Raw genomic sequence first — 25,319 nt, 5'->3', positions numbered from 1 at the left:
ATGGTACGACCCACAGCCGTCAGAACGTGTCTCCCGGGGAATCCTGCCCGAAGCTCAGGCCGTTTTGAAATGTCAGAAGTAAGGTTGGTCTAGCCCTTCCAAACCATTCTTCATCTGCAGCATCCCAGCTGACACGCGATGGGGGATCCACAATTGACATGGTGGAAGGTTGTACCCGTACTACAGTTTCCCGCGACTACCGAGCGGCCTGCCAACTTCGATGCGGATCTTTGTTTTGTGATAACACGGGTATAATCATGTCCGATAGTGGCTTAGCTCTCTTATCGACGGTAATAGGATGACACAAGGGTTGATTTGTAGCCGCTTTAATTGAAAGGAAGCAGGGCGGTGGCGCGCAAGAGAGTGCGGTCAAGCTTGAAGTGCGGTGACGGTCACCACGATCATGAGCCATCTAGCACCAATGTGCGCATGGCGCTGGCGCCAGAACCTTAACCTCATCCAAGGAAGCGGAAGGCGCAAATGAGCCGGCCGTGGCCCCTACCTCATTTGGAGTCGCACGATGGAAGCAAAAAGGAAAAGCGCCTCTGACGCAGCAATGTTCGGTCTTGTCGAATAACACACGGCCGCCGCATTCCTCCATGACAAAGGGCGATGCGTAAACTTTGGTACCGCAATGCATAAGGACCTGCATGACCTAGCTTTTACGCTGCTTGTGTAGGGCGCAAAAGGATCTCCTTGTAGGATACTCTTCCAGCTCCGTGGAGGCAGGTGGCGGTCATACAGATTTGAATATGGATATGGACAGGGGTGACGTGCATACGCAACACCGTTCTCGAAAAGCAATGTTCGGTCCTTCATGGTAGATGTACCCCGCGGTTTCAAATTTCCAATCACTAATCGGCATTCTGCTCTTCCACACCTAATCGTCTCCTTCATGCTACCGCTATATCCGCATCCCTAATATACGACCAGGAGACTATCGTACCTCGTAGTCTTCACTTCCCCTGCGTCTCACGCCGGCCCAAGAACCTAGCTGTGTTTCTGCTTTCGAGTCTGTTATAGTTTGCCAATCACACACGCGTCGGATACACACCCGGCTGCCGTACGGAGCTAGACCCACCCGAAGAACAACCGTATTTCGAGCGGTTCGTCGAGATAACCATATGCGGAACTGCTGGCTATCGTGCTTCTCGCGGCAAACGAATAATTCATTTGAACTAGAGGGACAAAGCACAAGCACAAGGGGTGCGGGGCTAAAGAGTAAATCCGATGGCCATTACACGTGGTCTTTCAACCGTGCTCCAGCCATCCCTTCTCAGATCGCGAGCCCTGTGCGCTGAGTCGGGAGCCCAACAGCGTGGTCTGGGAGCATCGTACGCTTTGCATTGGCTAGATAGAGTGCGCTTGCAGCGGCAGCTGAGTCGTGGAGAAGAGGAGCCCCCACGCATCTGGAGTGCAGTATCGTGATAGACAGCATGAGCCACAGTCGACTAGTGATGTCGACTCGCAAGTTGCATGTCACCGAACCGTCGGATGCGTTCGCTTCTATTAAATATCCGAAGGCCATGGGCACTGCATGTAGGCACCCTACCAACCGTTGACAGAAGGTGCTTGATAGTGTGGCCCCGGCATTCGGGCCCGAAACTCTCCTTGCTGAGAGTTTCAGTGGCGCTTCTAACTACCGAAGGGCTATCCATCGCGACGAGTATATCACCCTATCTTGGCCCAGAAGGGTAATTGCGCCAGGTCGGTTACAGCAATGCTAGAGAAGCCCGCGTTGGGGAAGCGGCTGTCTTTGCGCTCACCGGCCCGGTCAGCAAAATGTATCCGGTCTATCCCTGCCTTCTGTACGAAAGCCAATAGTCGCGCATAGTTTGTACCTATCTGGTCAATCCCATGACTGTCATCAGACATGACGAAACCACCTCCCATGCTTAAGAACATCTATGACATAGGTTAGTAAGTTGACGCCGAGACCGGGCACATGGCGGTGTGACTGACCTGACATATGGGCAAGCACGGATACGGCTCGGCCAAACCTTTCCGCAACCCTGATGAGTTCAGCTCCAGTAGAGCGCCATAAGAGGCTACGTATTCCAGATTGCGTTTGATCTTTTCCCAAACACCAGTCATGCCCTTGAAATCAACATCGCGATGATCGCTAAGTAGGCGAATGAGATCGAAGTGCCCGACCACTGGTGGCCGCAGCTCTTGAAGCATTTCGTACTGAGAGTCGAAGTAATCTTCAAAGAGCCGCTCGTCCGTCCCGCCTGCCTTTTCCCGAGCTTGTTCGTACATGGCACGGTCGTAGTCGATGGGTATGGTGTGCGTATGGTGGACAGAGCCCATGAAGAAGTCGAAAGTATACTTGTCGAAGATGCTTCGGATGAGTTGCAGTGTCGATGGACGAATCCATTCCGTCTCGAAACCGATGAGGATCTGCATCTGGTCTGAGTACGCGTCTCTAAGTCTGTGGGCTTCGACGATAAAGGCGTCGAACAGTTTCGCGAGGCTCTCTGCGGTGTGCGATTCGGATTCTTCGGGGTAGAAGTCTTCGAGAGGTCTAGGTATATGCTCCGTCAGCGCAAAGGTATGGAAACCTTTGGCTATCGCTGCCTGGGTAACTTCCTCGAGTGTGTTTTGCGCATGTCCGCAGAACTGGCCAGAGTGGCTGTGATGCGAGTACGGCATTTTCGAGTAGCCGGCACACGTTCGATCTGGTACAGTGTATATGGGTAGCGTTGTGCAGTAGATAGGCAGTACAGGCTGCGAAAGTCTGTAGTGAATTAGCGACGAGGTGCAATACCCCGTCAACTGGTGAAGTCGCGAAACTGTGAACTGTGAACTGTGTAATGACTGTAAGAGTCAGCTGTACGTTTAAGAAAATGGTCGCGCAGAGGATTCTGCGAGCTTTGTATCGGTTCTTTCCAAAATTTGGGTCATGTCATCCATCCATGGTTCCATCCGTTGAGCCTCGGAACTGTGCCTAAGCGGGCCTAGTTCACCACCGTTCTGAACCAACCGTAGACGCACACCTCAGCCTTGAAGGCCAATTGAACCCAACGCGAAGTAAGCTATCATTTTTCCAACACTCGATACAAGGGCAGTTTTGGATAGCTCAAGTCTGCCGCACAGTATATCCCACACATCATCCAAATCTATAGCCATCAAGAACGATCCCACTACCATCAACGACCCTAAAGGCCATCAATATAGCTCAACATGGCGAACACCCAGCTCCCCATCACATCACAAACCTCACCCACAATCTACTTCGGCTACGGTTCCAACCTCTGGCTCCACCAAATGAGCACCCGCTGCCCAACATCCAAATACCTAGGCGTCGCCCGCCTGCCCAACTACCATTGGATCATCAACGACCGCGGCTACGCGAACGTCGTCGAATCCTCCAAGCAAAACTCGTCCTCCAATTCGTACTCTGATGTAGTATTCGGCCTCGTCTATTCGCTCTTACCAGAAGACGAAAAGAGACTGGATAAAAACGAGGGCGTACCGGTCGCATACACAAAAGAGATGCTCACGTGCGATTTCTGGCCTTCAGACACAGAGCACAAGGTTGATACTAGCAAGCATCCGGAGAAAAAAGAGTCAATGCTCGTTTATATTGATCGGAATCGTGTTACGCCGGATAAGCCGCGGGACGAGTATGTTTACAGGATGAATCAAGGGATCGCTGATGCAGTCAAGTTGGGGGTACCAGAGGGCTATGTGAGAGACGTGATGAGGCAGTACATTCCGGCTGAAGAGGATGAGGAGGGGAAGGAGGGGGAAAGGGAGAGGATGGCGGAGTTTGCCAGAGGGCAGGCGGCAGAGTTTAGGGATGAGAGTGGTGTGATGCAATAACATGTCGGTTTGGTCATCACGTCGCACGCCAGGTATAGAATAGAGAAGGTATTGAATGAGTTAACAGACTAGACCACCCGGATATGAAGCAAGACATGCATCACGCGACGATACACAATGCAACGAAGCTCATGGCAGTCCACGTCCAAGCAATGAAGCGGCACCAAGCTAATCACTGCCTTGGACCTCTTCTGTCGCTCGGGCTTGTGCGTCAGAGTCGTCCTACAACTCCTCACGGGCCCTGCGGTAGCTGGCCTATGAATGCAATGCATCAGTTGGGTCCTCTGCAAAGAAGTCTAGTAGTCGGAAGACTGATGTCTACGCACCTCCTGTTCCACCTGCAGCTGCTCGACGACGGGAGCCAGCTCGGACAAGATGTCGTAGGCCTTCTTGTGGTATTCGAGTTGGGCGGCGATGAGTTCGGCGAGGTTGCGGAGAGGCTCGGGGGTGTCGAGGACCTAGTCGGAGGTTAGCGGGGGTGCCAGCACATGGTGGTGTAGGGTGAGGGGTATAGTCGTACATTCTTCATGACGCCGACAGCCTCCTCAGTCTGACCGACGAACTCGTCCTCGGCCTGCTCGATCTTGGCTCTGGCGTCTTCGCTGATGTCGTCGTCCATGACGTCTTTCTTGGGAGCCTGGCCCGGCAGGGAGAAGGCAGGGCCCTTGGCATTGGCCTTGGTGGCATCGAGGCTCAACCTGGAGTTCTCGACGGCCTTGCGCGCACGTGTGGCGAACTGGATGTTGGTGTTGAGCGTGGTGCTCCAGCCGGCCAGGAAGCGGCTCTGGATCTGGGCGTCCTGCGCCAATCGCGCCTCGCCGACCTTCTCGCTGGCGATGGCGTACTTCTCGAGCGCCGTGGCCAGGGGGTCCTCGCTCGAGCTTGTTTGCTCCGACGTGAGCATGTGCGAGGCGTTGAGGGCGGCGCGGGCAACGGCATGGCTGAACGTCTTGGGCTGGGGCTTCGCAGAGGGAGGGGCAGTGAGGGCTGCCTGGGCCTCGGCGGGCGACGTGGCGCTGGAGAGCAGGTTGACCTTCTCCGAGACGGTGCGGCCCAGGTCGTTGAAGGACTCGCGGATGTTGGCTGGGTAGTCGTAGGCTTCGTTGGCGTATTGCGAGCTAGACAGTCAGACCAGGCACAGCGACGGGGATCGGGTGTCGTACGTGACCTGCAGCATCGTCGTGTGCACCTTCTTCAGCGCATCCACGCGCTTCTCCAGCTCGATGTAGTCCGGGGGGAGTTGGGTCTGCCATGTCCGTGTCAGCACTGCGCCGGCGACGCTCACAGGGCCGGCCGTACCTTGTCCTCGACATTGCCGACCTGCTCCTTGACATACTGCTGCGTCCTGGCAGCCCACGGTGTGAAGGAGGCGCTGCAAAAGCAATGTCAGCATATCGCGGGCTTCCACCTAGCAGTCGCTGCGGGACCAGGCATACGAGATGTTCTTTCCAAACGCCGAGATCTTGCCGAGGTTATCCATGGTGGGTGGTTCGTGTGGTAGCTGTCACGGGCTTGTCTGTGTCTCGTGGCGGGGCGTCGTGGTAGTGGTCGAGGTGCGCTCTCCTCTGCCGACTTTCATGTGTTCCGCTGCCCGCTGTCAGGGTCGCGCCTTATCCCTGCAACGCTAGCTAGGCCCGTTTCGATCATCTCCAACGCTCCACATGCACACTCCACAGCGCTTCAACAGGCATCTCATCGCCTTCGCTCATCCATTCTAGAGCGGTTCTAGGATTTGCAACCTCTTCAAAAATTCAATCCTTTGCAGGCACGCCGAAATCGCACCAACGAGGCACGTGCGGAGCAACTCGATATTTGCATCGCATTCACAGCCATCACATGCCAATTTGTCAGACCTGCCCAGGTGATCTCCAACCACATCAGTGGTATCCTATCCTTTGATTCTAGTATCACAAAAGTCGCATAGAACCGCCACGCGCTATCGTGACCGCATGTGTGCCTGCTTTGTCTCCATCCACGTGCCTCACATCGAGTCCACATAACAGTTGCGTCCCCTCATCTCTCGTGAACAAGCTTTCCATCAAGTGCATCTTGTCAAACTCCACTCCCCTGAATATCCATCGATAGGGCTATGGAAACCCAATCTATATGCGACGTCACATCTGACATACGGTCCAGCAGCTGACAGACGTCACACCACATGACATGCCGTGTCTGTTCTGTCGCTCATTTCTTCCTCTTTGGCTACAGCCCACTTCGCTCTCTGTGGCCCAAGATGCAATGTTGTGTGTCACGGCAGCACTGCCTTCAGGCAAGCCAAACCTCTTCTGTCCTCAACCTAGCACTAAACCGCCTCTCGGAAGGCCATCTCGGCGATCGACGCTCGTCCTACAGGGCTGATAGAGCGTTTCCGACAGACACACTCTATTGCAATGCATCCAGCCGTCATCTAGGGCAACGTGGGCGTAGGCACTACCGACGTGGCATTGCATCTGACCGACACAACAATTTACGTCTTATCGCAGCCGTGCTGAGGGATTCGAATACTTCTTGCGCCCAAAACATTCTACTGCACAGCGTACTGTTGATGTGACCCCGGTGGACAAGCCTCTGCGTTTGACGACTTGCGGTCGCTTCCGTAGCCCGGAGATTGCCAATCTGGAGAATTGTACGTTGAAGCCACGCCGTCGGCGCTCGTCACCGTCATGTTGTCCGAGGGCGGCGAATCGGAAATTGTCAGGGAGCTGAAGATGCCTCGCATCTCTCGTAAATCGTCCGAGACCTGGTCCTTGGGTGCCTGTGTGCGGTCTTTGATAAAGTCTTTGATGGACCGGATGATAGGCGGGCAGCTTTCGTCGTTGGGAAGCCACCAGTCCGATGGGCCAACCCCCATGCCTTCGAGCATACGATTGCGAAGAATGTCAGAATAAATGTATCTGCCCCTCGTGTTAGTCGACTTGTCGAAAACTTCTCATGTACCTGGTCTGCATAGAGGAAAGCATATTGCACTCATCCAGCTTCGTACAAGCAAGAGATTCCACTTACCCTGATGCTTCAATCCTGGCAAATGTCTGTCGAACCCACTGCACAGTCTTCTGATCTTTCGGCAGGAACAGAGTCGCGATGGCGAAACTGACTTGTGCCTCCAGTACCGCGCCCGGCGGAGCTTCCGGATATGCGCATATAGCCTCGAAGACTTGTATCGCTTTGTATGCTTCTTTAGTGACTTCTGGATCAAGAGGCTGCTTCAACGCCATAGAAGACGAGATCGTAAACATGAACATGATACCCCACGTGTCCAGCTGCAGGAAGTTCGATGTCCAAAGCGGTCCGCCCCATAGGACATCCGGCTCGTAAGGGTTGACAATGTCCTCTGGCTTTGGCGTTCCCAGGATCTGGTGGACCTTGTGATTGGGATCCGTCAAGTCTGTACCCATGTTCCTTTGTAGCGATTCCACTCTCTCCCTGAGTATCGGTAACTGGGCCATGAAATCTTGGGGACTGACAAGACCTTTGGCTGTTCTCGCAAACAGATCGTTCGAGTCTTTCGCCACCAGTCTTGAATGCGCAAAACGCTCTTCGTATTTCATTCCAATGTCTCCTGGCATGTCGCGTACTTTCTGCACGTAGCATCCATGTACAGCCTCGTACCACTCCCGACCCAGCACTGCTTCGCCGCCAGACTGAAAGCCAACAAACAGATCAAACCGGACATACCACAGTAGTACTTTGCAGAGAAAATCTGACTTGGTGATAGTCTCCGGCGTGAACAGGCGGGTGAGCATTTCGAACGCAGCTTTCTGATGACCCATGAGGTTGACCCAGTCACCAAGCATCTCCTGCAGTAGACGTCAGCATAGGAATCGTGGGCTACAGCAAGGCTACATACCTCGATACTGGCAAGCTGTAGTATAGTCAGAAACGTTGCGAGCCCCTGTTTCTTATTTTTGGTGATGGCTATCCTCAGCCGCGAAACAGACTCGTTGTAGAACTGAAGAAAGCTGTTCATGCGGCCATCTGGCTGCTCAAGTGTGTGGAAGTACGCCGCGTACCCGGCTACAGCGTACTTCAAAGGCTCAAATTTCATCGCCCAACTCAAGAAGTCGCCTTTGAGGAAGCCGTGCGTGTCGCGTTTCAGCGAGTAGTGATGCACACTCATATGGTCCCGGAAGTAGTTCAGATAAAACTGAAGATCTCGGGCCATAGCGGAGGTGCCCTTGGTCACAGGACCCGGTTTGGTGGTTTGCGCACTGCCTTTCCGAGACAGGGACGGTCGTATCGTAGGCGGGGCGGTTGATGACGCTTCGGTAGATGGCGACGTACTTTGATCGAGGAGCGACCCGGGTGTATGTGACGAATCTCGGGCATCTTGACTCTTTGACATATCGTCGTCGTCGTCGTCATACTCGATGTAGTCGTCATCCTCGTCTTCATCCATGATCGCGGGAAGACGCTCCTTGTTCTCCCCATCATGGGTTTCGGGCGAGGAATGATCATCCGCGAACGCCGACTTGCCCGACTTGGACCCATTCCGGGTCGCCTTTTGACTGGACTGTGAGTCTGGATAGATGCACTCGCGGCTCCCCTTGCGACAACCTAACAAACTTCGTCAGACTTTACGAACTTCAGACTTGTCAAGCAAGTGCAGGTACTCACGTTCGCAGACGGGATGATTTTCGTCGCACTGTTACCAATCAGCCAAGCCTGACACCTGAAAGTTGATGCGCATACCTTGACTCTTCGTTGCCTGCATGTGAAACAACCGCTCCGAGTTCTGCGGTGCTTGACCTGCTCGCCAGGTGCTGGCCTTCTTCGCGCGCGACCATTCCCACCATGCGCTGAGCCCATGGGGCCGGACATATCCTCATACTGATCAACGTAACTTGGTTGACCAATGTTCTCGTATTGTACAAAAGGTCCCGTCACGCCAGGCTGAAATGGGTTGTCTGGCAGGGTGGGTGCATACGAGCCATGTGAGATGATGGTTGGTGGGGCATGTTGAATGTTGGAATTGGGTATCGCATTAGAATCGAGGTTGTAGTATTGAGGCGGAATGTTGTGCCCTGGGGGAGGATAGTATCCAGACATGCCTGAGAGAGATGGGAAAGACTGGAGAGCGATGGAGTGTAGGTTGTTTGTATTGGTAAATGTTGGTGAGCCGTGGACGGTAAGCTTGCCGTAAAAGGATCAACGTCATTCAGTTGCAAGGGTCCGAGGTCGATCGCCGTGTCCACGGGTGTGACAATGGCTCGGGCGCCAGGTACGGGATTTTGAAGGGATATACTTGTAGAATCACGCTTGCAGGATCGAAGCCGTGATTTAGTCCAATGCACGCTGATTTGGGCGCGCGGGTGTTGGCCCCAGCAAGCACTAGGACCAAGCCGTCTTAAATAGACCAGAATTTTGTCCGCAAAGGAACAAGCCGATCTAATGCAACACAATCGCTGACGATGGAAGCATGTGCAGTACCAGTCTGAGACTGAAACTGGACAACGTCGAGGAGGAGAGCACAGCAGGCGCAGGCAGAGGTCGTGTGAGAGCCGGGCCGTGACAGGAGGCTTGTGTTTAGTTCGGCCAAAGAAGCAATGTCCAATACCAGGAACGGATAGTTTCAATGTTCATCAAACGTCTGCATCTAAAGCCGGGGTGCAGCGAAGGGGAAAAAGCAAGCCGCAAGCCGCTGAGTTGTCTCCCAGGCCGCTGTGCTATGGCCGTGCACCTAAACGCTTCCGCCTTCCGCGCACCCATGGATTAGCTCGGTGCAAGATGCGCTCTGCGATCCCAGGTTTGATCGCTCTTGATCCCCGTGCGAACTGGTCCACTCGCCAGCATCCACATTGGATGGATTCTGGGGAGAGCAGAAGGGTCTGCCCGGAACAATCGCTCCAAAATGCCGTATAAGGCGATATTTGACACATCCCCGCCGTTGATCCCGCCTGTCAACTACTGTTAGGCGTGCTGCCACAGCGATTATAGACTCGAGTACGCTACGGCTTGAGCGAGGTCGCGGATCGCCTTTGCAGCAGACGGACCAAGCCTAGCAGAAGGCGAGCACAAAGCCGGACATGATATGCATCGGCCCCGATTTCACCAAGGTGGTGAGGCATGTGGGGCGTTCAACGAAGCCATGGGCTAGGTCAATCGTCAGCGAATGGCGCCTGGACTTGAAGCTGCGCTGGAAGCGGCTGTCAAAGTTAGTGCACACACATACTCGAGTGCCCTTACTCGGGACTGCGTGATGGGCGTCGTTGAGTATAGGGCAGGGCCGGTATATCCATGGACTTTTCCGTGAACTCCACTCTCCTGAAGTGGCGAGTGCGCCGATGCAATGCAGTGCAATTGCCCGGTGGCAGCCTTTAGACTTTCAAGCCTCATCAATGTGCCTGTTAGGAAGAATATCAATTTGATATTTCATCTCACAAACGCGGCTAGCGACGTCGGGCTCAAATTAGCCAGCCGTGCAACGCCACCGGCTCCTTCGCACTGAGTCAACGAGGCCGTTGACGGGAGAATAAAGCCTGCTTCGAGAAGATGGCGGCACTGCCTGCTAACCAGTACAAGCACCGTCGAGCTCAGCCCCGGGTCCCTGTCCCGTGACAATGGTAGCTCTTGGATGCCTGCGTCTCCCCAGGGCATGGAGGCGCCACGGCTGTCTGCATGTTGACGATGCTGCTGGCATGCCGCGGGAAGATTGGCGCCAAAGTGCGAGCTAAGTGGCATGAGCAGGATCGCCTCATCTGCACACCGTCGCCCCAGCGGCGCAAGGCGGCAGCGGCACTTGGATCAAACGGTACAGAGACAGCGGACATGGCCTTTGCGGTCAGACTGGCTCCTTTGGAGGCACTATGAGGTAACTGTCTCTGTGTCGTGCCATGCAGGAGTGGCCAACGGGACTGGAGCGGGGCAGGACTGATATCGTCATGGGCCCTGACAGATAGTGAGACCGACCTTACAGAGGTTGATGTCGTGTTCTGCCCTATACCAGCATGGTAGATGGCGGATGCTGTAATCGCGAATCCGGCTGCAGCTGACTGGTGGAGCTTTGAGCGAGCGAAAGAGCGGGACGCGACCGCGACCGCGACCGTGCAGTTGCTGTGCGTCATGCACGCGGCGCGTCTTTTGGGTGGATCTCTAGATGATTGACGCCGCGTCTCATTTGCCTTGCAGCGACGGAGGCCCATATGCTGACGAGGTCTAGATACGCTGTGCAACAACGCCTGGCGGAACCCAACCTTGGAACTTCGTTCTCGCAAGCCTGGCCGCAGCTCAGCGCAGTCCAGGTGCATGCCAAACGCGGCCTGCGTGTGCCGGTGGCTTGCGTGTTGCATGCCGCGAATGACGGGCTGGATGCTACGGCAGAAGATGAGGTAGTGTGTGGGGTGACGGTCGAGCTTTTTCTGCCGTCGTCGAGAGGAAGGTCAGATTCAGATTGGACGACTCATCACGCAGGCAGGTGCGAGTCCGAGGTACGCTATTCCACGGCAATGGACCCACGTGTAGCAGGCAGGGTTACGCCCGTTTCTACCACGGCGACCCACAGCCAGATATTCAGCTTGAAACAATTAGACCGACTGCAAGACGCTCCGCAACCTCTCGCCCGCAGAGCGCGACGTCAATCTTACGCTTTCTGGCACGCTGACGACATTGCCAATGGCTGGCGACTGCCTTCCTGCGAAGCAACGACTACTGCTGACACGAAGCAAGGCCTGAATCCACTCTCACACGCGACTGCAGTGGAGTCCCTGCGAGATCCTAGAGTGCCATGTTCTCTGTCTCAACGTCATTCCCATCTCCCATGGGCACTATTGAATCATCTCCACATCTCTCTGTCATGTGAAGCGCGACCTAGGCTACGGAATATCCCATTCGTAGTCATGGGCGGCAGTCCGCGAGATTCAGAGAAATCATGGGCTACCATAAATCCTTCCGTATTGACCGGAAGACACTGTTCCTGCCCGAAACGGTAACCTCATCTCCGAGTCGAACGAGTGGACCAGTAACCCTGGACTTGCAACTGGTCGAGGGTTGGCAACCAGATCGCACTTACTGGGATGCGAGCCTGCGAACATTCTACATGACCGGTAGCTGAGATGGATCGGGAGTTGAAGTGGGATCTGGACACGACATCACGCAACGGTCCGCCTTTCTTTCGTATTGGCTAGGATCTGGATTTGCTGTAGGAACAAGCCGGTACCCTGGCTCCTGAGACTCCATCCCAGATTGCGCGGTGGTCTTGAATCATCAAACACAATCTTGCATGATCCTTACGGCTGCACAAGAATCCTTCTTGAACAGCTCATCGGATTGTGTCAATTAATCTATCGTGGTCAGCTACAGCAACCAAGCAACTTGTGTGAGAGAGTTCATATGACATCACGCACGCGAAAGCTAGACGTCTATGTTCCTGATGGAACGCAACGGTCGTCTGATAGATCGCCCGCCCAGCTTGTATACAACCATACTCCACGATATGCAGGGTCTGTGACTCCGCGCGACCAATAACAAATCCATACACACGTTCGTCCGCATTCCGAGTTGTAGCCTATTTATCCAGTATGATCAGCAACGTGTCCCTCCGTCCCGAAAGCAGGCGCACGCCATTCCGGTATCTGCACTTATCCCGTCCTCACGCAGGCTATATCAAGCTACAGCAGACCAAGCCGTTCATCCATCAGCAACTCCTTCTGCGCTCCGCGGAAGCATCAACAAGGGGACTATCACCAGTCTACGCCCCATTCAGAAATACCCGGACGCTATTGATCGAGGGTTCGGCGGCTGGCTGTGAAAATGTCAAAAGGTGTGTGTGCACTGATATGCGCGTGTGTGGACCTGGTTCTGGTCCATCCACAAGCATCGTATGATAACTACGGTTGTGGCGGCCGCCCGCCCCGGCAATGATTACTCCTACGACGCTATCGGGTCAGCACTACAAGTTCCAGAACGGAAAACTCGCCCTGTGCGTCTTCGCCGTTTACCAAAGTCGTTCCACCGTATAGCTATACGCTGCCTAGTACACTTCCTCTCCTGTTCGACCGCAAGGAGAAAAGGTTCGGGCATTTCGGGGTACTAAGACCGAATAATGGCCGGCACGACACGTCCCGTAACATGTGGGTGACTCGTCGCACTTGGGCGGATGACGAGCATCTATATCAGCTCTGCTAATCCGCCATGGTACGTGATGCATGACATGAAGCAGGCTTATGTGAGCAGATATGCATCCCCTCTCTCCATGTATCACTCCTTCAATGCGATCCCGAGAAGTTACATGCCGAAAGAACGCTCCTTGTCATTATTACTGCTGGCAGGCAGGCCTTCAGCACAAGCGTAGCAGTTGGTCATGTCTGCTTAATAATGTAGCTTTAGAGCTAAATCACTTCTCCTGTCTTATCCTACCGCCTGTACAAAGAGAGATTCGTAGCAAGTCGTTGAGATGCTGCCCGCCGAAAAACAGTCCAACCCCCATCCCTTTTCCCTGGGATGCCGTGATGCCAAATATGCCAAGATTCAAGTGGTAGATTGTGGACGCCATGAACGCTCCAGTTTGCAAGAAATACAGAAAACAGCCTGATACGATAATCCTTCGTATCCAATAAACCGGGTGGAGCAGCCAATCATATAAGAAAGGGGTATATGTGAAGAACGAGCGGAGCCGGAAGAGCAGAGCCTGGTCTGCTGCAGATGAGAATCGTTCAAGCGGCTGCTTGCGGCGCGGCAGGCGCAGCGGCATCGGGAGTGGCATCGGCTTCTTTGACCGTTTCGTGCACGCCCTCACCTCTACAGAGCGGACACGAGTTGCGTCCTGTTGTCAGCCACTAGAATAGGTTAGCATATGCAACTCCTCGAACACAAGAGACCAACTCACCTGATCAATGCAAATCTTGTGGAACATGTGTTCGCACCTGACCAGCTTCCGCGCCTCCTCATCCACCTCGAAGTCGCATAGGCAGACGAGGCAGCGCGCACCCGGAACGAGACTGATGGTCTCCTCGCCCTCAACAGCCTCGGCCACAAGAGTACCAACACGATCTTGTATCCTGAAGAGACCCGGAGCCGAAGCCACATCCTCTTCGCTCGCAACTGGCGGTTTGGCGGGCCCGAGTATAGAAGAAAGCAACATCATGTCTTCGTAAGTTGGTGAATCAGTGAAGAGACTTGGGGTAGTAAGAATAGGGTGGTTCTCTGGGTAGCTCCCTCCCAGGACGTATATGATCCAGCTCCTCGAACCCTCCCCAGGATTGTTGTCGGGCTCCACGACACCTCTTCTACGGGGTGCACCCGACCCATACCTTGTGAAATCCGACTCGCTCAAGCGTCGTGGGCGAGCATTGCGGGTGTGCGTTTGTGGCTCTTCTGCAGTGGGCTCGAGAGTCGAGCCGGCAGCTCTACGGACGAAGCTGTTCCGCCGTGAAGGTGCCGAGGACTGTATGGTCGGCGAGGGAGGAGAGGTGGAAGTCGCTGGTGTAGTGGCGCCTGATGGGCCGGCTGAGAAGTTGAGCGTCGTCGCGGGCGTGGAGGGTGGGGGGAGAGGCCCCGGGGGAGAGTCAGTAACGGATGACCATGGCCGAGGGTGCTCTTGTGGCGTGCCGCGGTGATGCCTTTGACTGTCGTAATTGGAAGGAAAGTTGAAGCCGCCCATCGAGGCTCGCCGCCTATGGCTGAAGCGTGTCCCGTTCTGTGGTGGTTGTAGGATGTTTGCATTGGCATCGCCTGGTGACGTCGGTGGTGTGGGGAAGCTCGAGAGGGCATCAAGGAAGGGCGGTATGCTGGCATCCTCCTGTCCAGTGCCACTTCCGGGTTGTATGGATCTGATGCCCACAATGATTATCGGCACCATCCTGCCCTCCCCATCCTCGTCGCCTTCTGCTCCGCTATTCCCTGATGCACTGCCACCGCGCCCACTACTATCGTTCCGCCCGTTGTCGGTGCCGGTGCCAAATCTGAACATTCTGAAGAAATTGAGGGGCGCCTGGGCGGCTCCCGGAGTGTCGCCACCTTGTCCGTCCTCGTTGCCTCGGAGCGCCGATGCTATGCTGCCATTCTGCAGCGACTGCAAGAAGGTATCGAATGTGCCGTCTCGGGTTGCTGCTTGGTTGTCGTCGCCCACCAGTGAGGCTGCCGTGGCTGCGGCGGCCAGCGATAGCAGTCTCGACAGCACGTCGGCCTGGTCCTCGCCCTGCCGCAGCTGCTGCACGTTGTCCATGTTCTCTCCTTCCTGCCATAGTGACCGTCTCCTCCGCGGGTGTCCTATCATGTTGCGAAGTCGCCGCTGAGACGGAATAATGCCGAGCGCCCGCCCATCCCGGCGCAGCGGGCTCAGAGGAACCAGCGGGCGCGGTCGATGTGCGTCCGGCCGCTCGCCCTGCGAGTTGCTCCGCAGCAGCTGGTCAAAGTCGAGCCCCAGCTCCGGCACCTGCACACGGGGAAGGAAGGGCCCTCGGTCGCTTGCTGCGTGTCTCAGAGCGGAGCGGCTTGGCGTGCTGGTACTGGGTATGCTGGCTGCAGCGACGCCGGGCGTGGGTTCCGTGTTGCGGGAAGCCATGGGCGGCCGCCTGGACAGCAGGCCCGTCATGGAGCTGAGCGAAGAGCGCGCCCGGTTCAGCCGCGATCGCGAGCGACTGGGCAGCGGAGCATCTCCGGGCGCTGACGGGCCAGCATCGTGGCGCCCGAAATGAGAAGAGAGGCGGTTGGAGAGTCTGGTGGTGCTCGTTCGCGGTCGTGAGGGCGTGTCCGGCGCTCTCTGCAGCAGCTCTGGCACCGTGTCGCTGTCGGGCTGGGACGAGGCCAGCAAGCCAGGCGCCCATGACTGCGGCCGCGAGCGCCGCCGTGTTTGCGCGTCCGCAGCGCCCGTGGAATTTGCCTGGCCCATGTTGTGAGGCCGTCCGGCGAGGAAGGCGCGCCTCGAGAATAGAAACGGTCGGAGAGGGTGTCGTCGGTCGATGTGTCTTGGGTCAGAGCGACGAGGTCCAGCGGCGGCAGGCGGTGATGTATGGCGCAGCCGAGCCTTCCCAATTCGTCACGCCGCTAACGCCATGGGGCTACCGCCGTCGATTGCTCTTGCCCAGGTGCCTCGAGTCTATTACTGAAACCACTCGCCGCACCTTTATTCTACAGACTCAATTTCCCTTCCCTCCCCTCAGTGTGTGTGCGTGGCCGCTATCCTGCATAGCCTCACCGCCGCACCCCGGCCTTCTGAGCAGGGGCCGTTGCAGCGCAGAAGCCGCATGAGCCTGCAGTCCTGCCTCATCAGCAGCCATGCAGCACTTCACCACGCAGCTGCGCCATGAACAGAACAGGACACGCTCGTTGCGCGCGAGTCAGTACCACAGGGCAAGAAGAAATAAAGATAAAAGGAAGGAAGATGAATCACTTGCGGATCTAGAGGCCGACGACGAAACGCAGCCAGACGCCATAGCCCAATCGTACGCCTCGTCCACTGCGCCTGGAATAGCTCAGCTGCGTGTCGCAGGCCTATTGCCCAGTCAAGAGGACAAAGTCCCTCCACCACCCTTCCCCCATGCATCTGCGAGCGTGTCCAAACAACACAATGGCCCCGCTAAAGTCCAAGAGGAAATGGCCAGACCGCCTTCACGCCTCTACGCCGTCCACGCCTCTTCAAAAGGTGGTGCCGTCCAAGGCCATCCAGAGGCTCAGAAGAGGGCTCATCTCGATTCTCTGTCGACGCTGATGCATTGCTGTCTGCTCAAGGGAGATTACGAGCGTGCGGGGAGAGCGTGGGGCATGATTTTACGGACGCAGGTTGCTGGTGGGCGCCCTGTAGATCCCCGTAACCACGGACGCTGGGGCATCGGTGCTGAAATAGCGCTGCGTCGAACGCCACAGACGCTGATGGAGCACAGATTCTCTCCAGAAGGCTTTGAGCTTGCTCGTGAATATTATAATCGTCTCATTATCCAACACCCAACCCGGAAATTGCAACCCCATGCTGTTGACGAGAGGACATTTTACCCACCCATGTTCTCGTTGTGGATCTACGAAGTCCGCGAAAAGAGCAAGCGTGCAAGACAGCAGCTGCACGACGACGTTGCAAACCAATCGCGCTCCTCTCGAAGCACGTCAGTCGACAGTAACATCAGTGAGACTCCGGACAACTCTTCCGCAAAAGAGGCGACAATTCAAGCGGAGGAACTTAATCAGGCTCTGGAGATTGCAGAGCGCCTCGACCAAGTCATATCATCTCCGCCATTTGATAAGCAGGCAAGTCTCCTGGAACTCCGTGGCCACATTTCTTTATGGGTTAGTGATCTCACAATGGGAGATATGGACACCCATGCGGACTGGGCTATGGATCCATCTACGCACTCAAGTCCAGCTCCAGAACAGCTCAAACGACTTGCAAAAGCTCATCATGAAGTGCTAGCAGCGCAGGCGTTTCTCGAAAGAGCTGTTGCGAATGGGGCTGAGAGCCAGGCAGCAACTTTGTCAAGTATCAACATCAAGCGTCGGAGTCTGGTCAAAACTATGGAGCAGTTGCGTACTGCCAGGTGAGGCAAGCACCTCACGGATGAACAAACTTTGATTTCCGCGTTATACCCAACCTCTTCTTACAAGACTATTACAATTTGAGACCATGCACCAAGGTCCCGATACGTGAGTATCCGCTTCTCACATCTCTCTTCTCGTATATGTCAACCCGCCTCCAGCAGTATCTGACTGAGGTCCGACCCCTGCAAGCAGCGCAAGTCTAGGCGTAGGAGGCGGCGAGGACAAGACAAAAAGCAAAGTCAGCCACCTCCCAATCATACACAATCCCGCACAACAGCCTCGTATGTGGAACGATAAATATGGCTCCGAGCTCAAACCTAGAAGGCGGCGCAATTTGCGATCGAGCGTGTCGAGTCGCATTAACATGACCAACGATGTCACATGAGCTTGACATAACATAATCGCACGCCAACAAGAGGAGAGGCAACGTTGAACTCGAATCTTCATTTGGGCAGTAGAGTCTTCGCCCGGGTATCCTAATGACTGAGAAAGAAAAGCTAGTAAGAAAGCCAGACCCGTTTAAACGCCAAAACACCCCCGTGAGAAGCCAAAGTCATCCATACCCTTCCCGCCAACACTACATCAATCAAAGGAAGCCACCAAAGACAATCCCACGGGTTTGACATGCTAGCTCAAGCCATCTAGCACTGAGGCGAGTTGCAGATCTTACGCACGTTCTGGGGTACGAAGGTCTGGGGTCCACCAGTGCAGACGCGCTTGTCGCCTTCAGTGTGGCAATTAAGCGGGTCGATCTTGACTGCGGTACCTGAGATCCACTGGTTGCTGGTCTACTGTTAGTGGTCGTATGTGAAGGAATGTAGTAGTGGACTCACCCTGAGCAGGTCCAGGAGTGGCTGATCTGGTAGTAGGCCTGATCTTGAGGTCCACGGAGATCGAAGAGAAGACGGCGGTCAGCGACCTGGCACTCGTTGTTGTTGGGGACAGATGCACCGGAACCGCCGCAGTGAACGCCGTTCTGGACGGGGTCGTCGTTGCCGCCTCCGGAGAAGGAAGACTTGAAGGTGAAGTCAACGCTACCGGAGGTAGCAGAGGTGACGAGCTTGTAGTCGGAGATGGTGTAAGAGACCGGGATACAGCCTTCATCGCCGCGGACAGCAAGGCTGGCGGGAGCAGCTACGGCAACAGCGGCAAAGGCCATCGCGAGGGTGTAGGAGGAGCGCATCTTGAGGGGATGTAGCTTTGGTAAGAGATGGAAACTTGGTAGCAGAGTGAGTTGAGGGGCTGCGTGAGTTGAAGAGTTGATACTTTTGTGAGTGCGATGATGAGAAGGAAACTATGTTGGAGGAGATTTTTGGAGTTATTATACTGGCAGGAGCGTTCGCTATGGCGCAATTCGGGGCCGCTACCGGCAGGGGCGACGGGCCAGATGCGTACGAGAAAGTGACTGGAAGGCGAAAAATCGGGTTTGGGTCCGTTCGTAGGTCGCAAGACGAGCAAGATGAGCAAGTTATTTGGGGCTGTACGAAGAAGAGCTAGCGGGTTCTCGAGGTTCAGCAAGGAGATCTTGCGGCTGAAGGTGCAATTGGGCAGGTCTCAGTATAAGCTTACGCGCAGCTGTTGGGTTGTACTACCAGCAGCTGAGCTACATACTAAGGTAACTACCAATAGCTGAGCCATATGATGGGGGACTAGATTAAGGACAAAGCGACGTTTGCGAAACGAGCGTTGGAGGTTCCTAAGGGTAGCACGCCATATGGAAACCGACAAAGGCAAAGACGAGTGGCAGATGATCATGGTCAGACATATCCGTAAGAGATGTGGAAGTAGGACATCCTTGCCCGTCAGTCAACAGTAGGACACACTATGGTGAATGCAAGACCCAGAAGTAGGAACTAGAACAACAGCAATTTTTGCCACCACTTCACTCTGTAATGTAGTAATGAGAAAACTCAAAGGAAAGAGAAGTAATATATCACTAGAAACAAGCGTTGTTCTTTCATTTCTTAACCAAGGGCATTGTTGTGTTGTTGTAACATTCGAAGATTCACCTGTTCTAACTTCCGCGTTCTTGCGAGAGGATGTATGTAGCTTTGCAGGTGCTCAGAAAACAAAGAGCAAGCCCGGTGTAGTGGAGGAGACAGTACCTTGTAGGGCGATGGTGCGTCATTGGCCCAGAAGCGAAAGACCAGCATGGCACTCCCGCGGGGAGCATCGTCATTTCACATGAGCAAGTTGGCTGCCCAGACGCACTCCAACACAATGGACATCACACCAGTATTCAACCAGATACTCGCCAAACACGATGCGCGCCCGATCGAGCCTCATGTATTCCGTGTCGAGGCCCTAGATGATTTTGTGAAGGAGGCATACCGCATTGTAGGCCACGTTGCGCGCCTGGACTTGAGGGGAGGTGAAAGCTAACTGTCGCAGCGAGGTCACATTGCGAAGCTCCACACGGACCTGAAGTCGATACGGCAAAGTTATCTCTCGACGGCGCATCCTTCCCGCCGGAAGCAGTACACGCGAACCAACGGCTCCGCGACGTCGGCAGACAAAGATGCAAAGTACCTCAGCGACACGCAGCGCAACGAGATTGACGCCCAAGCGAAAGAATCGATACACGGGCTGAACGATGCTATCAAAAGGCTGGGCATTGCTGAGCAGACACGGCAGGAAACGCAGACGCAGGTTGCTTTGAAGAAGCGCGCAAAGCAGGGCCTAGGTGCGCTTGGACGATGGGCAGCAGGCGGGGCAATCACAGCAAAGAGCGTCGAGGAGGAGATCCAGGAGGCGAAGGCAAATACGATCAAGGCGCATCGAGAGGGCATAATATGGTCGCTGCAGAAGCAGCTGGAGCAGTGCGGCCAATTCCAGAGCGACATGATGGAGATACGGCTCATGCGCGAGGTGGAGAAGAGCAAGAGCGTGCTGTACAAGACGAGGACCACGGGACCAACGAGCAGCGACTACAGCGGCATGAATGGCAGCAGTGCAGGCAACGAGTCTGCAGGCTATCGCGCGAAGCCGACGTACAACCCCGACGAGTCGAGCGCGGTGATCGAGAATCAGCTCGACCCCGAGCAGCTCCAGCTATTTGCGCAGGAGAATCAGGACATGCTCAAGCAGTATGAGGACCAACTCGACAAAGTTCGGTACGTACTCGAACGTGCGCATGATGAACAACCACTGACACAGCCAGCGCAACCGAAAAGTCCCTCACCGAGATCTCGGAACTACAGTCGACGCTCGCGTCCAACCTCAGCATGCAGGCGGCGCACATTGACCAGCTCATTGAAGACTCGTTCAACACGACGGAGAATGTAGGGAGCGGGAACAAGGAGCTCAAGCGTGCGACGGAGCGGGGCAGCACGGCGCAGAAGCTGTTCTGGGCGACAAGTATCTTCTGCACGACACTTGTCTTGTGGGACTTGTTCATCTGAAGCGTGCAGGAAGACAGGCTGGTGTTGTTAGTAAACAGTCTACATGTGAATCAATCGCGACCTCGCCGTTAGTATCCGCTGCGCTCTGAGTGGACCAGATTCCCAGAAGCAGGAAAATCAGCCCATGTGGGGTGGGCAGACATGAACCAAGTGCAACGCAGACCCACAACGGTTCATGGCAAGAAATGGTCGTGGTGATGCCCTGCATGTGAGACGGCCTGTCTGGCTGACATGATGGCGCGGCAACTTGTGCCTCGGCTTGCCTGCTCACACGACGCTGCGGCAGACCTTCCGAGCGTCAACTCTATATAACGAGCTGGCCGAGAGCCGTCGCCATGTCTGCATCTCTTGCTCATCGTCTCGCGCCGGCCCTCCCGGTTCTCCGCATCTCGTCTCCAAAAGCAAACTGCGGGGTTTAGCGTGGGCGGACGCGGCTTCCCTTTCCTAGGCAGCGGCAGCGGCAGCGGTGAAACGTAAACGTGGGAGCGCTCCTACGCCGTAATCATGCCAGACTCACATACCTCCTCCTCCTCCTCCTCCACCCCTCCCCAGACCTCGTCCAAGACACGCCTCTCCCAGATCTCCTCCCACATCGAACCCATGGCTGCCACCGCTTTCGACGCGAATGTCGTCCCCCAGGCGCCCGAAGACCCGCTCTTCGGCCTCATGGCTGCCTTCCGTCGCGACGAGGACCCCAACAAGGTCGACCTGGGCATTGGCGCTTACCGCGACGACAATGCAAAGCCCTGGATTCTGCCCGTCGTCAAGAAGGTACGCCATCGCGCCTTCCTCATGTCCACACCACACAGGCTAACAGTACACGTCCCCAGGCCGACGACAGACTGCGCGACGACCCCGACCTCAACCACGAGTACCTCCCCATCGCCGGTCTTGCCGAGTTCACAACCGCCTCCCAGAAGCTCGTGCTCGGTGGTGACAGCCCCGCCATCAAGGAGAAGCGGGTGCGGACACCCCTCCATCACGTCATGACTTGAGCTCACACCACACAGGTCACCAGCTTGCAGACCATCTCTGGCACCGGCGCCGTCCACTTGGGCGCCCTCTTCCTCGCCAAGTTCTACAAGACCCAGAGCCAGCGGACCGCCTACTTCTCCGACCCGACATGGGCCAACCACTTCCAGATCTTCTCCAACGTCGGCCTCGAATACAAGACATACCCCTACTTCTCCAAGAAGACCAAGGGCCTCGACTTCGATGGCATGATCAGTGCCCTGCAAGATGCGGCAGAGGGCAGCATCATCGTACTGCACGCGTGTGCTCACAACCCCACCGGCGTCGACGCTACACAGGAGCAGTGGAAGAAGATTGCCGAGGTGATCAAGTCAAAGAAGCACTTCCCTTTCTTCGACACCGCATACCAGGGCTTTGCTTCCGGTGACCTTGCAACTGACGGCTGGGCGATCCGCTACTTTGTCGAGCAGGGCTTCGAGCTCTGCATTGCCCAGTCCTACGCAAAGAACTTTGGTCTGTACGGCGAGCGAGCAGGCTGCTTCCACTTCGTCACCTCGCCCTCATCCGATGCCGAGTCCACCATCAAGCGCATCGCCTCACAGCTCGCCATCCTCCAGCGCTCCGAGATCTCAAATCCTCCTGCCTACGGTGCCCGCATCGCCTCGACCGTCCTCAACGACCCCCAGCTCTTCGCTGAATGGGAAGACAACCTCCGCACAATGTCTGGTCGTATAAAGGAGATGCGCAAGGCGCTTCGTAGCAAGCTCGAGGACATGGGCACACCCGGCACATGGAACCACATCACAGAGCAGATCGGCATGTTCAGCTTCACCGGCTTGACAGAGCAGCAGGTTCTGAAAATCCGGGAAGACTCCCATGTGTACATGACCAAGAACGGTCGTATCTCCATGGCTGGCCTGAACACACACAACGTCGACTACTTTGCGAAGGCTGTCGACAAGGTTGTGAGGGAGACCCAGTAGGGTGGAGGCATAGCACCTTGTAGAGGTTTTCAGGAGTCTTGCTAGCCACGACTGGCCGAAGCTGGAATGTGTTACGATTATACGAGACGGCGACCAAGCCGTACTGTTGGGATGGAGAATCTATCATAGACCAGTCCTCCCCTCATCTAGACTATTAAAGTCCGCTATTGAACATCCGGATGTGATGCCATTTCCCCCCTCTGGTCTAACACTTAAAAGACTGTACAAATACATCGCTTCGGCAGACACAACGAATAAAGGGTCTCTGGACAGTCACATTCATGAGACTCGGTGTGGCATACATGATAGCAGACAAAAGAATGATATGTTCAAATCAACACATAGGGTATACAGCTCCAGCGGTCCACCTGACGACAAAGGAATAAACACCCATACAAGCAGTGAGACGAACAGTAGCCGTCCGGCACATCTTCAACTTCCTCATCATACGCACCATATTCATCATTATCGCAAACTAATGCGTCTACTTAACCCCTTTGCTATGCGTAAACCTCGCAATACTGCCAATACTCCAGCTTTTGCCCTTTCTCTCCTTTTCCCGATGCTTCTTCTCCTCACGTTCCCGTACCTCGTCACTCGATTCCAGGAGACTGTCTCCACTGAGCCGCTTCAACATGTCGAGAGTCGAAGATGTTTTACGCAGACGGCTCTTCTTCGGGGGCGGTGGCGGGACAAGATCGTCGAACGTTGGTGTGCGCCATCGTAGGACGTTCGTGTCTACGGGTAGAGGCGGGAGAGGGGCATTGTTTCGCTGTATCGTAACGAACCTATCCTCCATGGGTGGGAGAAGCATGGAAGATGCGACGGGCGATAGTATGTGTTCTTCTATGTCATCGCTGTTGTTGCTACCGTAGCTCCATGACGACTCATTCGTTCCTTGGATGGGCAAGCTTATCGCGCTACTGCTGTTTGACGAGTAAGCCGAGTACTGGTATGGGTGCGGTAGTGGTGCTGAATGAGGTGGTTCATAGTCGTCGGGTCTAGGCTCAGGTCTACTCGCGTCCACAAGGAGGGAATCTGATTGCGCACGCTCTTTGGGTAGAAAGGGATTGTCTCGGAAAGCCGGATGGTCAGACAGTGCTGGTGGCGGATATGTTGGTGCTCTCCACACTGACATTGGTGGCCTGGGTTGTCGCTGAACGTGTTGGGATGACCTGGCTGATGTGTCTGCGGAGTGTGGACGCGTCGTCATGGTTGGTACAGTCAGACTTGTTTGCGACACGGTTCTGGACAGTGGAGACAGGAGCCGTGGTGAAGCGGATCGCGCGCGCGACTCGGAGGCGGTCTTTCGTAGAGTATGTGACTCAGTAGGGGCCGGTGGCTCTGCTATCGGAAGTGGCTTGGAGAATGCCTTCTCTTGTGCCTTCAACCAATCCGGGGTTGCGCATGCTGATATCGCTGACGCATCGTAATTCAGACTGGAAGGATCCGCTTCGCCCGTGGTGAGTAGTTTCTCGATTGCTTCACGCAGGTCCTGCGGATCGACGTTGTCAGAAGCTCGCGTAACGGCCCACTGCGGGTGGTTGACTTTTATGGATAGCTGCCTTGAACGAGACCCTTCCGACGATACGGTGGAGGTGTCTGAGAGACCAGGTGGGTCGCCATGGGAGTGACTTCCGTTATCCGTACGGCACTCCTCTGACACCGGTTGCACCTGAAATACCTGAGAGGACTTCGTCGCTAGTGGGCGGATACATGGCCACGAAAGTGACTCTTGCATGAGGTCGTGGATGTCCGGTTCTGTTGACAGTGTGTCCAACTCCTCCAACTTCTTCGCTACCCCCGGGTTCTGCGTACATCGCAGCTTAGAGAGGTACGCGCTGCATGCTTGTGTGTTGGAGAGTGGATGACCGTAGTCGATCAGATCTTCCAGTACCGTCGTGAATTCAGTGTTGAAGTCCTGGATGCTTGCGTACTGGTCGATGTGTAGGTTTAGGAAGTGGCAGAATGCGTGGTGGTATCCAGAAAAGCTGAAGACACCGAAACTATCGTCCAATGCTTGCAGCATTTCTTGCGAAGTGTGGTTGATGGGAGGTAGGGGTGGCCCGACTTCGAAGACTTCCTGCATCACTTCCTCTGCCACGGAAAGAAACATGTCCAGCTTGACCTCGCGATCTTGTCGAACCCATGCTCTTCGCTCCTCGAGCAGACTCGGCTCTACGTCTTTCGTTTCCTCTGAGGAGATGTCTGGAAATGGCCGTGCCTTTGGCATAGGCATGGGTAGAGCGCCATTGCAGTATTTCCAAGTATCTTTCGATTCCAGCGCGAACTGGAGACTGCGTCGCCAGCGAGAGTACTCCGGCCCGCTGGAGTCTAGTTTTAGGATGGGGACGCCGGGTAGGCGTGGAGAGGTTTGTGGCTGCATTGGTCCTGGTTCCGCAGGCGTAGCTGCACTTCTGAACGGTGCAGTTGATGGAAGGAGCTCGTAGGAGAATAATCACCGAGGAGACCAAGCACATTTGAACATCACCGCATAACACCACAGCCCATCAGCATCGTCTCACCAGAATATGGCCGCATGCACATCAGCCCTGGCACCCTAGCTCTTTGTTCCAAGGCCGGACTTCCACAAAGGCGAGCCAACCGTAGCTTGAAGCATACAGCCATGCACAACCACCATGATCCCAGATTAGGTCTCGCACGCACCAGGACCCCT

The 25,319-nt window shown here is 55.3% G+C and overlaps 10 protein-coding genes across 10 annotated transcripts; 4 read left to right on the top strand and 6 right to left on the bottom strand.

Annotated features, from left to right (window-relative positions):
• Positions 1–1,671: 1,671 nt before the first annotated feature.
• On the bottom strand, positions 1,672–2,652 carry J4E85_004811 (uncharacterized protein; the record flags this gene model as incomplete). Its single annotated transcript, XM_051469063.1, has 2 exons — positions 1,672–1,905; positions 1,963–2,652. 2 exons carry the CDS (start codon positions 2,650–2,652, stop codon positions 1,672–1,674), a joined length of 924 nt encoding a protein of 307 aa, XP_051327278.1.
• A 531-nt stretch (positions 2,653–3,183) lies between these two features.
• Positions 3,184–3,825, top strand: J4E85_004810 (uncharacterized protein; the record flags this gene model as incomplete). Its single annotated transcript, XM_051469062.1, has 1 exon — positions 3,184–3,825. One exon carries the CDS (start codon positions 3,184–3,186, stop codon positions 3,823–3,825), a length of 642 nt encoding a protein of 213 aa, XP_051327277.1.
• A 222-nt stretch (positions 3,826–4,047) lies between these two features.
• J4E85_004809 (uncharacterized protein) lies at positions 4,048–5,305 on the bottom strand (the record flags this gene model as incomplete). Its single annotated transcript, XM_051469061.1, has 6 exons — positions 4,048–4,080; positions 4,152–4,283; positions 4,346–4,943; positions 4,989–5,071; positions 5,125–5,197; positions 5,262–5,305. The coding sequence occupies 6 exons, from the start codon at positions 5,303–5,305 to the stop codon at positions 4,048–4,050; spliced, it is 963 nt and encodes a 320-aa protein (XP_051327276.1).
• A 1,044-nt stretch (positions 5,306–6,349) lies between these two features.
• J4E85_004808 (uncharacterized protein) lies at positions 6,350–8,536 on the bottom strand (the record flags this gene model as incomplete). Its single annotated transcript, XM_051469060.1, has 5 exons — positions 6,350–6,719; positions 6,829–7,622; positions 7,673–8,330; positions 8,440–8,467; positions 8,515–8,536. The coding sequence occupies 5 exons, from the start codon at positions 8,534–8,536 to the stop codon at positions 6,350–6,352; spliced, it is 1,872 nt and encodes a 623-aa protein (XP_051327275.1).
• Positions 8,537–13,472: 4,936 nt separating this feature from the next.
• J4E85_004807 (uncharacterized protein) lies at positions 13,473–15,649 on the bottom strand (the record flags this gene model as incomplete). The annotated part of the gene is made up of 2 exons (XM_051469059.1): positions 13,473–13,595; positions 13,646–15,649. The coding sequence occupies 2 exons, from the start codon at positions 15,647–15,649 to the stop codon at positions 13,473–13,475; spliced, it is 2,127 nt and encodes a 708-aa protein (XP_051327274.1).
• A 386-nt stretch (positions 15,650–16,035) lies between these two features.
• Positions 16,036–17,289, top strand: J4E85_004806 (uncharacterized protein; the record flags this gene model as incomplete). The annotated part of the gene is made up of 1 exon (XM_051469058.1): positions 16,036–17,289. The coding sequence occupies one exon, from the start codon at positions 16,036–16,038 to the stop codon at positions 17,287–17,289; it is 1,254 nt and encodes a 417-aa protein (XP_051327273.1).
• Positions 17,290–17,927: 638 nt separating this feature from the next.
• On the bottom strand, positions 17,928–18,445 carry J4E85_004805 (uncharacterized protein; the record flags this gene model as incomplete). The annotated part of the gene is made up of 2 exons (XM_051469057.1): positions 17,928–18,069; positions 18,120–18,445. 2 exons carry the CDS (start codon positions 18,443–18,445, stop codon positions 17,928–17,930), a joined length of 468 nt encoding a protein of 155 aa, XP_051327272.1.
• A 1,061-nt stretch (positions 18,446–19,506) lies between these two features.
• J4E85_004804 (uncharacterized protein) lies at positions 19,507–20,687 on the top strand (the record flags this gene model as incomplete). Its single annotated transcript, XM_051469056.1, has 3 exons — positions 19,507–19,623; positions 19,678–20,399; positions 20,447–20,687. The coding sequence occupies 3 exons, from the start codon at positions 19,507–19,509 to the stop codon at positions 20,685–20,687; spliced, it is 1,080 nt and encodes a 359-aa protein (XP_051327271.1).
• A 504-nt stretch (positions 20,688–21,191) lies between these two features.
• J4E85_004803 (uncharacterized protein) lies at positions 21,192–22,642 on the top strand (the record flags this gene model as incomplete). The annotated part of the gene is made up of 3 exons (XM_051469055.1): positions 21,192–21,458; positions 21,518–21,649; positions 21,698–22,642. The coding sequence occupies 3 exons, from the start codon at positions 21,192–21,194 to the stop codon at positions 22,640–22,642; spliced, it is 1,344 nt and encodes a 447-aa protein (XP_051327270.1).
• A 484-nt stretch (positions 22,643–23,126) lies between these two features.
• On the bottom strand, positions 23,127–25,028 carry J4E85_004802 (uncharacterized protein; the record flags this gene model as incomplete). The annotated part of the gene is made up of 1 exon (XM_051469054.1): positions 23,127–25,028. The coding sequence occupies one exon, from the start codon at positions 25,026–25,028 to the stop codon at positions 23,127–23,129; it is 1,902 nt and encodes a 633-aa protein (XP_051327269.1).
• Between the last annotated feature and the right edge of the window lie 291 nt (positions 25,029–25,319).

This window comes from Alternaria conjuncta (genome assembly GCF_024043145.1).
Source record: "Alternaria conjuncta strain BMP 0040 chromosome Unknown scaffold_6, whole genome shotgun sequence".
Classification (NCBI taxonomy): Eukaryota; Fungi; Ascomycota; class Dothideomycetes; order Pleosporales; family Pleosporaceae; genus Alternaria; species Alternaria conjuncta.
This window is presented reverse-complemented; position numbering and strand designations above follow the sequence as displayed.